The 17,033-nt window shown below is 50.1% G+C and overlaps 3 protein-coding genes across 7 annotated transcripts in view; 2 read left to right on the forward strand and 1 right to left on the reverse strand.

The window, feature by feature from the left end:
- The window catches only part of LOC127569523 (ATP-binding cassette sub-family B member 6-like), a 549,089-nt gene that overhangs the window by 517,497 nt on the left and 14,559 nt on the right, over positions 1-17,033 (forward strand). The window lies entirely within an intron of this gene.
- LOC127569540 (villin-1-like) overlaps positions 1-17,033 on the forward strand; it is a 473,442-nt gene that overhangs the window by 44,311 nt on the left and 412,098 nt on the right. Inside the window, exon 1 of one of the 2 annotated variants that reach the window (XM_052014300.1) lies at positions 3,272-3,312. The exons of the other annotated variant lie outside the window; for it this stretch is intronic. The gene's annotated coding sequence lies outside the window, so the exon portion shown is untranslated. Of the gene's footprint in view, positions 1-3,271; positions 3,313-17,033 lie in introns of those variants that run through there. 2 annotated transcript variants of the gene reach the window in all.
- spega (striated muscle enriched protein kinase a) overlaps positions 1-17,033 on the reverse strand; it is a 192,415-nt gene that overhangs the window by 40,017 nt on the left and 135,365 nt on the right. For all 4 annotated transcript variants that reach the window (XM_052013952.1, XM_052013934.1, XM_052013962.1 and 1 more), the window contains 3 exons: positions 12,075-12,227; positions 7,101-7,143; positions 1,755-1,829 (listed from right to left, as the gene is read on the reverse strand). In XM_052013952.1, coding sequence (XP_051869912.1) covers positions 1,755-1,829; positions 7,101-7,143; positions 12,075-12,227 — 271 coding nt within the window. The remainder of the gene's footprint in view (positions 1-1,754; positions 1,830-7,100; positions 7,144-12,074; positions 12,228-17,033) is intronic.

The raw sequence follows: 17,033 nt of genomic DNA on the forward strand, positions 1-17,033 counted from the left end.
TCAACCTCCCTCCATAACTCAGTTCCTTGAGTCCCAGCAACTTCCTCGTAAATCTCATCTGCACTCTTTCCAGCCTAATGGCACCTTTCCTGTAGTAGGCTGACCAAAACTGAACACAATATTCCAAATGCAGCCTTGTCTACGCTTTATACGACTGCAATATAACATCCCAACTTCTATACTGAGTGCCCTGATTGATGAAGGCCAGGGTGCTAAAACCCTTCTTTGCCACCCTGTCTACCTGTGACGCCACTTTCAGGGAACCATGTACTTGTACTCCAAGGTCTCCCTGTTCTACAACGCTTTCCAGGGCCCTGCCATTCACATGAAAGTCCTACCCTTATTTCTCTTCCCAAAATGCAACACCTGCACTTATCTGAATTAAACTTCATTTGCCATTCCTTGGCCCACTTACCCAGCTGATGAAGATCCCTCTGTAAATATTGATAACCACCTTCACGGTCGACGACACCGCCTATTTTAAGTGTCATCTGCAAACTCACTATCCATGCCTTGTACATTCTCATCCAAATCATTGATATAGATGACAAAAAGGCCAAGCCCTGAGGAACATCACGAGCCATGAGCCTCCAGTCCAAGACACAACCTTCCACCGTCACCCTCTGTTTCCTACCATTAAGCCATTCCCGTATCCAATTAGCCAGCTCTCCCTGGATCCCATGTGATCTAACTTTCCATAGCAGCCTACCATGTGGAACGTTATCAAAGGCTTTACTGAAGTCCATATAGACCATATCTACCACCCTGCCCTCATCGACCTTCTTGGTTACTTCAAAAAACTCAATCAAATTCATGGGACATGATCTCCCACACACAAACCCCATGCTGATTATCCCTAATCCACCTGCCTTTCCAAATCCTGATATATCTTATCCCTCAGAATCTAGTAACTTACCTACCACAGATATTAGGCTTACTGGTCTACAGTTCCCAGCCCCTCTGAAGTAAAGGCACATTAGCCACCCTCCAGTCTTCCGACACTTCACCCATCACTAATGATGATGCAAATATCTCAGCCAGGGCTCCCTCAACTTCCTCTCTAGCTTCCCATTGTGTTCTGGATATACCTGATCAGGCCCTGGAGATTTATCTACCTTCATATGTTTTAAGATATCTAGTACCTCCTCTGCTGTAATGCAGACTATCCCCAGGATCTCCCCATTAGCTATCTCAAGGTCCAAAGTCTTCACAGTAAAAACAGAGGAGGTGCACTCATTGAGGACCTCACCCACCTCCTGCAGCTCCACCCAAAGATGTCCACTTTGGCACATTCTCTCCCTCGTTACTCTTTTTCCCTTACTATATTCATAGAATCTCTTTGAATCCATCTCTAAAGACCCTCACCACCCGGGACATGCCCTCTTCTCGTTACTGCCATCAGGGAGGAGGTACAGGAGCCTGAAGACCCACACTCAATGATTCAGCAACAGCTTCTTCCCCTCTGCCATCAGATTTCTGAATGGTCCATGAACCCATGAACATTACCTTGTTATTTATTTTTGTAATTTACAGTAATTTTATGTCTTGCACTGTACTGCTGCTGCATAACAAAAGATTTCACGTCATATGTCAGTGATAACGAACCTGGTTCTGATCCTCCTTAATCTCCTCTGCTGAAGTTATCTCAAGCCCACTTTTTGCCCTCCCGATTTCCTTCTCAAGTATGACGGAGCAGCAATGTTAAGACCAAGGTACTGAGACAGGTCCCACAAAGGCTTCCGTGTGCAACTCACCTGCCACTTCCTGCGGGAAACCAAAGCCTTCAGATGGTCAGTGCTGATCACCTTCCCCTTCACCGTGAAGATGCTCTGAAAAACAGAAGGACATGGAGGATGTAAGGAGCTGCAGAGAGACATGGATAGGTTCAGTGAGAGGGCAAAGATCAGGCAAGTGGAGATCAGGCAAATGGAGGGGCCTCCCCTCCATGGACTCTGTCTTTACCTCTCGCTGTCTTGGTGAAGCAGCCGGCATAATCAAAGAGCCCACCCACCCGGGTCATTCTCTCTTCTCTCCTCTCCCATCAGGCAGAAGCTACAGGAGCCTGAGGGCACGTCCCACCAGGCTCAAGGACAGCTTCTATCCCACTGTGATAAGACTATTGAACGGTTCCCTTATACGATGAGATGGACTCTTGACCTCACAATCTACCTTGTTACGACCTTGCACCTTATTGTCTACCTGCACTGCACTTCCCTGTAGCTGTGACACTTTACTCTGTACTCTGTTATTGTTCTTACCTGTACTACATCTATGCACTCTGTACTAATTCAATGTAACTGGACTGTGTAATGAATTGACCTGTACCATCGGTACGCAAGACAAGTTTTTCACTGTATCTCGGTACAAGTGACAATAATAAACCAAAACCAATAATGTGGGAAAATGTCAAATTGTCAATGTTGGCAGGAAAATTAGCAAAAAATGCACGTTACCTAAATGGTGAGAGGGAGGGATTTGCACGACCCAGTAAATGATTCACAAAAGGCAACTCTGCAGGAACAACAACTACAGGCAGTCCCCGGTTTACGACAGGGCTCCGTTCCTGAGAACTGTTCGTAACTTGAAATGCCCGTAAATCGGAAATGAACAGTGTGTGGGAGAGGGTCACAGAAACAGTGGTGACGAGAGGGCGATAGGGGCGGGAGGAATGCCTCACTGACTCAGTGAATGAGCGAGTGAGTCTGCTCAGCACTCCTGGCTCTGCTTGGCTCCACCCAGCCCCCGGTTGTGTGGTGGGGAGGGAAGGCGGGGGAACTGCCCCTCTCCCACCCGGCAGAAGATGCCTGCAGCCCCGCAGCAGCCGGCAACTCCGCCCCCATCCATCCCGCCAGTCTCCCGAACGCTCACTTGTATGTATGGGGTGTTTGTAACCTGGGGAGGACCTTACTTTGGAAAACTAACAAAACGTTATTGTTTATTGCTTGGGGAACTGAATGCAAAAGTAGGGAGGTGATGTTTCAGCCACACAGAGCATTGGTGGTACCTCGTCTGGAGAACTGTGGAAAATTGGTTTATTATTGTCACGAGTACTGAAGTACAGTGAAAAACTTTTTTTCTGCATGCCACCCATATAGATCATTTCATCACATCAGTGCATTGAGGTAGTACAAGGTAGAACAATAACAATGCAGAACAAAGTGTTACAGTTACAGAGAAAGTACAGTGCAGGGAGACAATAAAGTGCTAGGCCATAATAAGGTAGATTGTGAGGTTAAAAGTCCATCTTATCGTAGTATGGGACCATTCAATAGTCTTATAACAGCGGGATAGAAGCTGTCCTTGAGCCTGGTGGTACGTGCTTACAGGCTTTTGTATCTTCAGTGGAGAAACAAGAGACTGCAGACGCTGGAATCTGGAGCAACAAACAATCTGCTGGGGGAACTCAGTGGGTCGAGCAGCATCTGTGGGGGGGGAAGGAATTGTCGACGTTGTCGACCCTGCATCAGGACCCAGCATCATCCTAATGCAGGGTTTTGACCCGAAACGTTAACAGTACAGAGTAAAGTGTCACAGCTACAGAGAACGTGCAGTGCAATAAGGTGCAAGGTCACAACAAGGTAGATCGTGAGGTCAGAGTCCATCTTATCGTATAAAGGAACTGTTCAATAGTCTTATCACAGTGGGGTAGAAGCTGTCCTTAAGTCTGGTGGTACGTGCCCTCAGGCTCCTGTATCTTCTACCCGATGGAAGAGGAGAGAAGAGAGAACTCTCAGAGGGTTGTGACTCTTTGGAGATCTCTTCCACAGAGTCTTGGAATATTTTTAAGTCAGAAGTAGACCGATGCTTGATAAGTAAGGCAGCGAATGGTTACTGAAGGTGGGCGGGATTATGGAGCTGAGGTTACCATCAGGTCAGCAAGGCCACTGAATAGGAAAGCAGAGTTCGGGGGCTGAGTGGTCTCCTGCTCCTGAGAACTGTATGTTCACAGGTCGGGGGAGAAGGTAAACAGGACGGGGTCTCAGAGCTGCAGGGACTTGGTGGGGCCAAACCTGGAGTGTCCGACCCAGCCACCTCCCCACCAAAGGCAGAGGTTATAGAGTCACACAGCACGGAAACAGGCCCTTCAGCCCAACTGGTCCATGCCGACCAAGTGCCCATCTAAGCTACTCCCATTTGCCCACATTTGGCCCATATCCCTCTAACCCTTTCCTGTCCATGTATCTGTCCAAGTGTCTTTCAAATGTTGTTAATGTACCTGCCTCAACCACTTCCTCTGGCAGCTCATTTCATATACGGACCATCCTCTGTGTGAAGAAGTTTAAATCTTTTAAATCTTTCCTCTCTCACCTGAAACCTATGCCCTCTAGTTCTTGATTCCCCTACCCTGGGGAAAAGGCTGTGTGCATTCACTCTATCTATGGCCCACATGATTTTATACACCTCCATAATGTCACCCCTCACACTCCAAGGAATAAAGACCAAGCCTGTCCAACCGCTCCCTGTAACTCAGTCCCTCCAGTCCTGGTAACATTCTTGTAACTGTATCGTCATGTATTCACCTCGCAGGATGTGGGTGCCATTGGCCAGGCCAGTATTTCTTGCCCATCCCTGGGTGCACCCCTGGTTGTGCTGGAGTGGACTCTGCCTCAGTTCCCAGCACATGTCCTGTGTGCTTCACTGCCTTGAGGAGCTCCAATTGACCCCAGGGTTGTCTGGAAGGTTACATGCTGCGGTGGTGTGGAGGTGGTTGGGGCAGTGGGAGGGGTGTCGAGGTAGGTGAGGGAATACCTGGCCCTATTGGTTAGTGGCGCTGGCTTGATAGGCTCGATGGTCTCTTTCTGCTCACTCAGATCCTTCCAGTGGGACTTGTGTTTTGCACGAGTATCTATCTTGGGGGTTCACCTTCCTAATGTAGATCCTGTGTTATGTTATGTACTACCATGGACTTGCCTCTGACTGTGTTTTGTTTTTGCATAAGAACATCGAACAGCACAGCACAGGAACAGGCCCTTCCGTCCACAATATTGTGCAGAACTAATTAAGCTAATGACAGCTAATCCCTTCTGCCTGCACACAGTCTATGTCCCTCCATTCTCTGCATATTCATTGCTCTTAAATGCCTCTATTGTATCTGCCTCCACCACCACATCCCAGGCACCCACCACTCTCTGTGTAAAAAAACTTACCCTTCACATCTCCTTTGAACTTTCCCCCCTCTCACCTTAAATGCATGTCCTCTGGTATTTGACATTTCAACCCTGGGAAAGACACCGACTGTCTACCCTATCTCTGCCTCTCATAATTTTATGAACTTCTATCAGGTCTCCCCTTAGCCTCTGCCGTTGAAGAGAAAACAACCCAAGTTTGTCCAACCTACTCCTTATAGCACATGCCTTCTAATTCAGGCAGCATCCTGGTGAACCTCTTCTGCACCCTCTCCAAAGCCTCCACATCCTTCCTGGAATGGGATGACCTGAATTGACCACTAATGTCTTGTTTTGCAGAGTATTTTTTTCCTTCACTGTCTTGTATAGTTTATATTCTGTGTGCTGTCTGTACCTACGGGCCTGTGATGCTGCTGCAAGTTTTTCACTGTACCTGTACCTCACCGTACTTGTGCATATGGCAATAAACTCGACTTGACGTTGCATATTTCCATGTGTCCTTACAACAAAAGAGGACACTAGGCCCATTGAGTCTATGCCAGTTCACAGAGCAACCCATTTCCAACTAATTTTCCCTGTAACCAATTCTCCCCACATTCCCAACAACTCCCCCAAGATTCCACCCCCTCACCTACACACTGGGAGCAATTTACAGTGGCCAGTTGGATGTGGGAAGAAACCAGAGCACCTGAGGGAAACCCACGCGGTCACAGGGAGAATGTGCAAACTCTACACAGACAGCGCTGGAGGTCAGGATCGAACCTGGGTTGCCTCACAGCTCCAGTTCTACTGTGCCCCGAACCCTAACCCATTGTGTCCCCTTCATTGCAACTCATAGAGTCACAGAGCAATACAGCACGGATACAGGCCCTTCAGCCCAACCAGTCCATGCTGACCACGGTGCCCACCCAGCTAGTCCCAATTTCCTGCGATCGGCCCATATCCCTCCAAGCCCCACCCCTCCATGTACCGATCCAAGTGCTTCTTAAATGATACTGTTGTACCTCCCTCACCCACTTCCTCTGGCAGCTCGTTCCATACACTCACCACCCTCTGCATGAAAAAGTTGCCCCTCAGGTCCCTTTTAAATCTTTCCCCTCTCACCCCAAACCTATGCCCCCTAGTTTTGGACTCCCCTACCCTGGGGAAAAGACTGTTACCGTCCACCTTATCTATGCCTCTCAGAATTTTAAACACTTCTCTCAGGTCGCCCCTCATTCTCCTACGCTCCAAGGAATAAAGACCCAGCCCGGCCAACCTCTCCCTATAGTTCAGGCCCTCGAGTTCTGGCAACATTCTCGTAATCTTCTCTGCATTCTCTCCAGTTTAACACGTCTTTCCCTAACAGGGTGACCAAAACTGTCCACAGTGCTCCAAGTGTGGCCTCACACTCTCTGGGACTCTCTGGAACACTGGGAGAACCCTGCACCAGGAGCTGCAGCACACGGCATCAGATCCCTGAGCTCAAACCCAGATCTGCCTCGCTCCTGCCCCAGGTGCTGACCTTGTGTCTGGGCATTCCCAACATCTTGTGGAGAAAGTTTTTTTTTACACAGAGCGGTGGGTGCCTGGAATGTGCTGCCAGGGGTGGTGGTGGAGGCAGATACGACAGAGGCATTTAAGATGCTCTTAGATAGGCCCATGAATGTGCAGGGAATGGAAGGGTATGGACCTTGTGTAGGCAGAAGGGATTAGTTAGTTGGCATTTTATCACTAATTTAGTTAGTTCAGCACAACATTGTGGGCCGAAGGGCCTGTTCTTGTGCTGTTCTGTTCTATGTCTCTGTGCCATAGATGGAGGGCCTGGTCACTGCCATGGCAACCGTGCACATACACTTCACCGCTTGTTGATGAGTGAGCTCATGTAGAGGGTAGATCAGTCAGTGTGTGGGAGGGAGGTGCTCGGCACTGCCTCTACAAGGGCAGGGCCCTGAAATCAACATCACGTGAGGTTTCCCCGGCCAGGATACTCACTGAAAACCAGGCGTGCTGGAGGCAGTTGTCCGCCGAAGGCCGGCTGCAAGGAAACACAGGGAGAGAGTGAGAGTGTACCCACACACACAGTGACAGAGACAGCCGCCGAGAGATTCAGCCCCACTCTCCTGATCTAACATCAAAGATCCCCCACCATCCGGGCCGTGCCATCTTCTTGCAGCTCCCATCGGGCAGGAGGTACAGAAGCCTGAAGTCCCACACCACCAGGTTCAGGAACAGCTACTTCCCTTCAACCATTCGGTTCTTGAACCAACCAACACAACCCTCATCACTTAGATGATCACTTAGCAGGCATGGCAGTGTAGCAGTTAACGTAACGCTATTACTGCACCAGCGACCCAGGTTCAATTCCAGCCGCTGTCTGTAAGGAGTTTGTACGTTCTCCCCGTGTCTGCGTGGGTTTCCTCCAGGTGCTCCGGTTTCCTCCCACATTCCAAAGACGTACGGGTTAGGAAGTCGTGGGCGTGCTATGTTGGCGCCGGAAACGTGGCGACACTTGTGGGCTGCCCCCAGAACACTCTACGCAAAAGATGCATTTCACTGTGTGTTTCGATGTACATGTGACTAATAAAGATATCTTACTTTGCACAAAAATGGACTTCTTTTTTGTTCTAATTGTGTCCTTTCTTGTAAAAATTGTGTATAATTTATATTTAGTTTTTCTTGTGAATGCTGCTTATCTGATGCTCTGTGCCTGTGATGCTGCTGCAAATAAGTTTTTCATTGCACCTCTGCACATTTAAGATATCTTTATTAGTCACATGTACATCGAAACACACAGTGAGATGCATCTTTTGCGTAGAGTGTTCTGGGGGCAGCCCGCAAGTGTTGCCACGCTTTCCGGCGCCAACATAGCACGCCCACGACTTCCTAACCCGTACGTCTTTGAACTTGACTTGGGCACCTGGTGCGGAGGGCGGGAGAGAGGTCCATCGGGGGACCTCTGTGTCGGTCAGTTCCTGGGCCTGGCCAAGGTGGCCATTCACAGTTCCAAGCTGTGGGCTGTAGAGGACTCCATCCGAGCCGACTGCCTGCCCCTCTTCCAAGGATACGTTCGCGCCTGGGTGTCCCTGGAGAGGGAGCATGTCGGGTCCACTGGCTGTCTGGGACCAATGGGCACCACAGGGGCTGGAGAAGGTCCTGGACAGGAATGGTGGTGTTTCAAATTGATGTAAATTTTGTAAATATGAATTGAGAATCATCAAAATATTGACAAATTTGTAAATAAATCTCTTTAAAAAAGAAACACAGGGAGAGAGGCAGCACCCAGAGAGACCACTGAAGGAATGTGGAGCTGGACGGGTGGTACTGAGGGAGGGTCACACTGTGGGAGGGGCGGTAATCACCGGGCGGTGCCGTGCAACCGTTTTCTGAGCCGGTTCACTGACACCCCGGCGGCCTGTCACTTCTGCGGCTGGGAGGAGACGGTGTACCACGCGTACGCGGAGTGCGAGAGGTTGCAACCCCTCTTTGTGTATCTGCGGGGGCTGCTGCTGAAGTTCTGGCTGCACTTCAGCCCGGCGCTGTTGGTCTACGGGCACCCGGTGCGGCGCGGGGAGGGGCGCGCGGAGGATCTCCTGGTGGGCCTCCTGCTGGGCCTGGCCAAGCTGGCCATCCACGGGATGCGGTGGCGGGTAGCTGAGGGTACCGGCCAGTCGGCCTGCCTGCCCGTCTTCCGTGCGCACGTGGGTCTCTTTGGAACGGGAGCACGCTGTCTCCGTGGGCGCCCTGGCTGAGTTCCGTGCTCGGTGGACCCCTCAAGGGATTGCGTGTGTCATGGATGACACCAATATGATTTTGATATGAAGTATTGAGTGTTGCGGTGGCAGGTGTAGTGTTGCGCGGGTATTAGTTTTGCCTAGTTTCTTTCTGTATTAGCTGTGCTGTATTTGGTGTTGGGTGTTTTTTGTAGTGTTTTTAGTGAATAAACGTTTTGTAAACAAAAAAAGGGGCAGTACTGAGGGAGCCTCAGGCTGCTGAATGCACTGTCCTTTAGATGAGAGGTGAAAGAGACAGTCCACCTCTCTTCCAAAGCCGAACCAGAGATTGTTACAGCACAGACATTGGCCAGTCTGCACACTGAGTCTCTGCTTGTTCACCGCTCCCACAGCCAGCGTGTGCTCCATCAATGGCTCGTGGCACGTTGCACGTGCTTTCCTGCGTGATGTTAGCTGCTCATCCAGTGTTACAGGAGCTTCTGCATCAGGCAGTAAAACATCTGAGATATGAAAGGTGCTATAGAAATGCAAGTTGTGGTGAACCTGTTTGTGGGGGGAGGTGGTTGTGGGGGCACACTTAAACTTTGGTTTTAATATATAGAGGCTCTTGCACTAACTCATGGGAAGTCTTACATTCTCACACTGTGGAAGGAGCTGTCAATGTGATCACATCACAAGCAAGTACATCGTGGACAATGAGATAGATCTGATAAAAGTTTATAAAAATATGAGAGGCATAGATAGGGTAGACAGAATCCTTTTTCCCAGGCTCGAAATGTCAAACACCGGAGGACATTGCTTTAAGGTGACAGCATCTCCTTTAAACTTCTCCCCTCTCACCTTAAACTCATGCCTTCTAGTATTTGACATTTCTACCCTGGGAAAAAGATACTGGCTGTCTGCTCTATCTCTGCCCGGGCAGAAGTGAGGGTCATGGCCTCACTGCCAATCATGAACCTCATTATCCAGGAACGAAATTTCAGGCATTTGACCTCCAGAAATATCTGAGATTGTTGGGATACATTAAATATAATGTGACAGCAGGAAGTGGTGGGGGTGGGGACAGGAGTGAGGAGCGTCTGATGTCTCTGGGTCTGTACTCGATGGAATTCAGGAGGATGAGGGGGGATCTCATTGAAACCAACTGGATACTGAAGGGCTTGGATAGAGTGGATGTGGGGAGGATGTTTCCATCAGTGGGAGAGTCCAGGATCCGAGGGCACAGCCTCGGGATAAAGGGACGTCCCTTTGGAACTGAGATGAGGAGGAATTTCTTCAGCCAGAGGGCGGTGAATCTGTGGAATCCGTTGCCACAGAGGGCGGTGGAGGCCAAGTCACTGGGTGTGTTTAAGGCAGAGATAGGTTCTTGACTGGTGAGGGGGTTAGGGGTTACGGCGAGAAGGCGGGAGAAGGGGGATGAGAAAAAAGTCATCAATGATCGAATGGCAGAGCACACTCGATGGGCCAAATGGCCTAATTCTGCTGGTCTTACGGAGAAGAGCAGGTGTAAATCCTGACTCTCCACCACATCCCCAGAGCGACCAGACCGTGTAAAGCACAACTCTCGCTTATGCCGCTGACCCATTTTCACCAGGAAAGACTCAGAGGGAGACAATGGAGACCAGGAGACGCTGGGATCCGGAGCAAAAAACCAACTGTTGGAGGAACTCAGCGAGTCGAGCGGCGTCTGTGGAGGCAGAGGCCTGGTCGCCATTTTGGGCCGACACCCCGTATCAGGACTGTGGAGCGCGGAGGGGAGGGAGCCGGTACAAAGGGCAAGAGGGAGGGGGGAGGGGTGTGATGGGGCTGGTAGGTGGAACCAGGGGAGGAGGGAGAGGATAAGTAGATGGATCCAGGTGGGGCGAGGGACGAGGAGCAGATGGAAGCAGTGGGGGGGGGGGAGAGGAAATAATCTGTAACAGGCGGATAGATCGGGCTGAGAGAACCTGGTGGGATCAGGAGGAGGGAAAGGACCACCAGGGTGTGGGTTATCTTCAACTGGAACATTCGATGTTCATGCCATTGGACTGTAAACTACCCAGGTGGTGTAGGAGGATCAGAGTGAAATTGGGGTCATGGGTCACAGTACACAACACTGCACCAGTGACCCAGGTTCGGTTCTGACCTCGGGTGCTGTCTGTGTGGAGGTTGCACATTCTTGCTGTGACCGCATGGATTTCTCCGGGGTGCTCCTGTTTCTTCCCACGTCCTCAAGACGTGCAGGTTGGTGGGTTAATAGGCCTCTGGAAATTGCCCCCAATGTGTGGGTGAGGGGTAGAATCTGGGGGGGGGGAGTTGATGGGAATGTGAGGAGAAATGGGATTGGTGCAGGATTAGTGTTAATGTGTGGTTGATGGTTGGCACAGACTCAATGGGATGAAAGGTCTCTTTCTGTGCTCTCACGCTGTAGTTTCATAAACATGGCATTCCACAGCATCTCAGTATCTAAACCTCTCCGACATGGTTTCACAGTAGTGAACATCCAACAGGCGTCTGAGACCGACCTACATAGGGGACATGTTAGGACAGGTGAGAAATGCTCAGTCACAAGGGTAGGTCTGAAGGAGGAGAGAGAGGCACAAGATTTAGGGAGGGAATTCCAAACCTCAGGACCTGGGCTGCAGAGGGATAGCAGCCAACTGTGGAGCGATGGGGAACAGGGTTGCGAAAGGACCCAGGATACTACACCTCTTGCACGACCATGGACTCTGAATGTGTTTTTCTGCACTAATGTCCTGCTCTGTACACATCTTTTATAACTTATGTACAATTTACGTTCTGTGGGTTGTCTGAATCTACGTGCCTGTGATGCTGCTGCAAGCAAGTTTTTCATCGTAATACACACAAGATGCTGGAGGAACTCAACGAGTCAGGCAGCATCTGTGGAGGGAAATGATCAGTCGACGTTTTGGGAGAGACCCCGAGATTTTCAGTGACAATAAACTCGATGTGACTCAGACTTGCTGGGCTGGAGGAGGCCACAGACACCATGGAGGGATCCAGGACTTTTCAAACCGTATTCACTCTGGAGGTGCGAGTCGGTGACGGGCACCAGCGGTCAGGAGGAGGTGGGAGGCCAAGCAGCAGAGTGTCAGGGGAGACGAGAGAGAACGAACGCTCAGGTTGCAGAGGATGGGCTGGGGCAGGAATGGAGCGCAGTGACATACAGAGGTAGGGGGTGCTCAGCTCCCTGTCAGTACGGCCTTACATCCAGTGCCCACACCCCCACACTCACTGCTTGTCCTCCACCAGCAGCCTGGTGACGAAGCCCTTCGATTCCCGGCTCAGGTTTGTGAACATCTTCTCCTCGAAGGCCACGTCGTAGTTCTTCACGTTGAACAATGTGGACCTGTCGTTCTCTCCGGCGAATGGGGAGATCCCAGTTAGCCTGCAGAGGCAGGGGTAGGAAACACACAGGCCCCACAGTCAGTTCGTGTAGACCCACCGACTCAGGCGTAACCACGCCGGAGCAGGAGGAGACAGGAGAGATAGAAGGTGGCATCTATCACTGAGGGCCCCCACCATCCGGGCCACGCCATCTTCTCGCTGCTCCCATCGGGCAGGTGGTACAGAAGCCTGAAGTCCCACACCACCAGGTTCAGGAACAGTGACTTCCCTTCAACCATGTGGTTCTTGAACCAACCTGCACAACCCTAACCCTACCCCAGCAACGGAACACCTCTTGTACTACCATGGACTTGTCTCTGCCTGTTTCTTTTTGCACTAATGTTTTGCACGGTCTTTTTCTTCTTCACTGCCTTGTATAATTTATGTATAATTTATACTCTGTGTGTTGTCTGTACCAATGTGCCTGTGATGCTGCTGCAAGCAAGTTTTCCATTCTACCTGTACCTCCCCGTACTGGTGCACATGACAATAAACTCGACTCGACTTGACTTCCAATCAGCCCATCATTCCGATGAAAAATACGATGATGCTGGAGGAACTCAGCAGGCCAGGCAGCATCCGTGGGGAAATGCAGGCGGTCAACGTTTCGGGTCAGAACCCTTCCTGACCAGAAACGTTGACCGCCTGCTTTTCTCCACGGATGCTGCCTGGCCTGCTGAGTTCCTCCAGCATCATCATGTTGTACATCTAGACTCCAGCATCTGCAGGCCTTTGTTTCTCCGTCATTCCCATGCCTGGTCTTTAAGAACATGAGGAACAGCAATTTGCCTTTGAGTTTTCTCTGCCTTTCACTATCATGTTGATGTACTTATTGCCCTCGATTTTCCTGTATGATTACCTTGCAAGAGTTCTCCAGCGAGTTATAGAGTTACAGAATCATAGAGTCACACAGCACAGAAACAGGCCCTTCAACCCAACCTGTCCATGCCGACCAAGATTCCCATCTAAGCCAGTCCCATTTGCCTGTGTTTGGCCCATATCCCTCTGAACCTTTCCTGTCCATGTACCTGTCCAAGTACCTTTTAAATGTTGTTCAATGAAGTAAGTCCAAAGCTGCTCAACCTCTCTCCATAACTCAGTCCCTCGAGTCCCAGCAACATCCTTGTAAATCTCCTTTGCAATCTTTCCAGTTTGAAGGCATATTTCCTATAGCAGGGTGACCAAAACTGAACACAATACTCCAAGTGCAGCCTAACCAACTATGTTTTTTTATTTCAAATAAATGTTAAATGTTGAACCTTTTAAATGTTGTTATTATACCTGCCTCAACCACTTCCTCTGGCAGCTCGTTCCACACACTCACCATCCTCTGGGTGAAAATCTTACCTCTCAAGTTCCCATTAAATCTCTCCCCTCTCACCTTAAACCTATGCCCTCCAGTTCTCGAATCCCCAACCCTGGGGAAAAGAACTATTGAATGGTTCCTCACTACGATAAGATGGACTCTTGACCTCACAAACTACCTCATTGTGACCCTTGCACCTTATTGTCTGCCTGCACTGCACTTTCTCTGTAACTGTAACACCATATTCTGCATTCTATTATTGTTTTCCCTTGTACTATCTTGATGCACTGATGTGATGAAGTGATCTGTATGGATGGCATGCAGAACAAAGTTTTTCACTGTACCTCAGTACATGTGACAATAATAAAGCGATTCAAATAGCACAATGGATTTGAACTCATGTCTTCCTTGCCTCTGGATTACAAGCCCAGTAACTAGACTTGTAATCCAGAGGCATGGATTTGCAATTTAAATGTAGGTAACTAAATACAGCTGAGAAGGTAAGAATTAGGAGCAGGTGTAGGTCATTGAGCCAGCTCCACCTCTCAGCAGGATCATGAGAACACAAGAAAATAGGAGCAGGAGTAGGCCACTCGGCCCCTCAAGCCTGACCATTCAATATGATCATGGCTGATCTATGCTGGCCTCAACTCCTCTTCTGTGCCCGTTCCCCACAGCCCTCAATTCCTCGACCTTTCAACTATTTATCTACCTCCACCTTAAATATATCTAATGACCTGACCTTCACCACCCTCAGGGGCAGAGAATTCCAGAGATTCATCACCTTCTGAGGGAAAAAATTTCCACACACCTCAGTTTTAAATGACTGACCCCCTTATGTTCCCTTGTTCATGACTCTCCCACTAGTGGAGACATCCCAAGCTGTCTTAAGATCTCCTATGTTTTAGAATGTTCAACCCTCTAAACCAAGAATACAGACCCAACCTGTCCAGCCTCTCGTGATAGGTCAACCCTCCCATCCCAGGAATGAGCCTGGTGACTCTCTTTTGGACTGGCTCCGATGCTACTACATGGCTACAACTCCACAGCTGATCTGCCTGCACGATCCCCATATTTGCCGATTCCCTGCTTTGAAGGAACTCGATAACTGCTCCTCTGGGACAGAGAATTCCGAAGATTTCACCAGAAATTGCTCCTCAACTCACGGACAGCCCACCCCTTATTCTAAGACGGTGACCCCTGGTTAGACCATAGGACATAGGAGCAGAATTAGGCCATTTGGCCCATCGAGTTTGCTCTGCCATTCAATCATGGCTGGTTTATTTTTCCCTCTCAACCCCATTCTCCTGCCTTCTCCCCGTAACTTTTGACGCCCTTACTAATCAAGAACCTATCAACCTCCGCTTTAAATACACCCAATGACTTGGCCTCCACAGCAAAACTCCACAGTCTGTGGCAATAAATTCCACAGATTCGCCACCTTCTGGCTGAAGAAATTCCTCCTCATCTCAGTTCTAAAGGGATGTCCTTCTATTCTGAGGTTGTGCCCTCTGGTCCTAGACTCTCCCACTACTGGAAACATCCTCTCCACGTGCTCTCTATCCAGGCCTTTCGATATTCGGTAGGTATACACTCTACACTCCTATGGTTCTACATTCCTCAGCTGGGGAAACATCCTCCCTACATCCAACCTGTCAAACCCTGTGATACTAGAGAAACAAAGGACTGCAGATGCTGGAATCTAGATGTGAAAACAAGAGATAGGGTGCTATGTGGGAGGGAAGGGTCAGATAGATCTTAGAGCAGGATAAAATGTCGGCACAACATTGTGGGCCGAAGGGCCTGTAATGGCCTGTAGAGTTCTATGTTCTATATTAAGATGCTGGAGGAACTCAGCAGGCCAGGCAGCATCTGTGGAGAAAAGCAGGCAGTCAATGTTTCGGGTCAGGACCCTTCTTCAGGACTGAAGATAGGAAAAGGGGAAGCCCAATATATAGGAGGGAAAAGCAGAGCAGTGATAGGTGGACAAAAGAGGGGAGGCAGGGTGGGCACAGGGAGGTGATAGGTAGATGCAGGTAAGAGATAGTGATGGGCAGGTGTGGGGGAGGAGGGGAGAGCAGATCCACCGGGGGAGGGGTCACAGGTAAGGAGGCAGGTACCCCATGGGGGGAGGGGACGAGAGGAAAAGGAGAAAAAATTGGTGGAGAAAAATGAGAGATCGGCTAGGAGGCTAGGAAAGGGAAGAAAAGGCAAGGGGGGGGGTGTTGGTTTACTTGAAGTGGGAGAATTCAATGTTCATGCTGTTAGGCTGCAAGGTTCCAAGACGGGAAATGAGATGCTGTTCCTCCAGTTTGCGCTTGGAATTCTCTTGGCAGTGGAGGAGGCCGAGGACTGACATATCAGTGATGGTGTGGGAGGGGGAGTTGGTGACTGGCAACAGGGAGATGCAGATCGCGGTTACGGACGGAGCGCAGGTGTTCTGTGAAGCGGTCACCTAGTCTGTGTTTGGTCTCACCAGTGTAGAGGAGGCCACACTTGGAGCACCGAATGCAGTAGATGATATTAAGGGAGGTGCAGGTGAATCTCTGTCTCACCTGAAAGGACTGTTTGGGTCCCTGGATGGAGGTGATGGGGTGGTGTAGGGGCAGGTGTCGCACCTATGGTGGGGGCAGTGGAAAGTCCCCGGGGTGGGAGCAGGATGGGGGGAGGGGGAGGAGTGAACTAGGGAGTCGCGGAGAGAGCGGTCCCAGTGAAAGGCAGAAAGGTGTGGGGAGGGGAAGATATGCTTGGTAGTGGGGTCCCGTTGGAGATGGCAGAAGTGGCGGAGAATGATGTGTTGGATACATAGGCTGGTGGGATGAAATGTGAGGACAAGGGGGACCCTATCCCTGTTGGGGATAGGGGTGGGGGTGAGAGCAGAGGTGTGGGAAATGGCAGAGATGTGGGTGCGAGCTCCCTCGACCACAGTCGGGGGGAAAGCCCCAGTTAGAAAAGAAGTTGGACATCTTGGATGTCCTGGAGTGGAAAGCCTCATCGTGGGAGCAGGTGCCCCCTAGTTCACTCCTCCCCCCCACCACCTATCCCGCTCCCACCCTGGGAACTTTCCACTGCCCCCGCCATAGGTGCAACACCTGCCCCTACACCACCCCATCACCTCCATCCAGGGACCCAAACAGTCCTTTCAGGTGAGACAGAGATTCACCTGCACCTCCCTTAATATCATCTACTGCATTCAGTGCTCCAAGTGTGGCCTCCTCTACATTGGTGAGATCAAACGCAAGACTGGGTGACCATTTTGCAGAACACCTGCGTTCTCCATAACCGCAATCTGCATCTCCCTGTCGCCAGTCACTTCAACTCCCCCTCCCACACTATCACTGATACGTCAGTCCTCGGCCTCCTCCACTGCCAGGAGAATTCCAAGTGCAAACTGGAGGAACAGCACCTCATTTTCTGTCTTGGAACCTTGCAGCCTAACGGAATGAACATTGAATTCTCCCACTTTAGGTAATCCCCACCCTTTGCACTGTGTAATGAATT

Source organism: Pristis pectinata, chromosome 1, assembly GCF_009764475.1.
Source record: "Pristis pectinata isolate sPriPec2 chromosome 1, sPriPec2.1.pri, whole genome shotgun sequence".
Lineage (NCBI taxonomy): Eukaryota > Metazoa > Chordata > Chondrichthyes > Rhinopristiformes > Pristidae > Pristis > Pristis pectinata.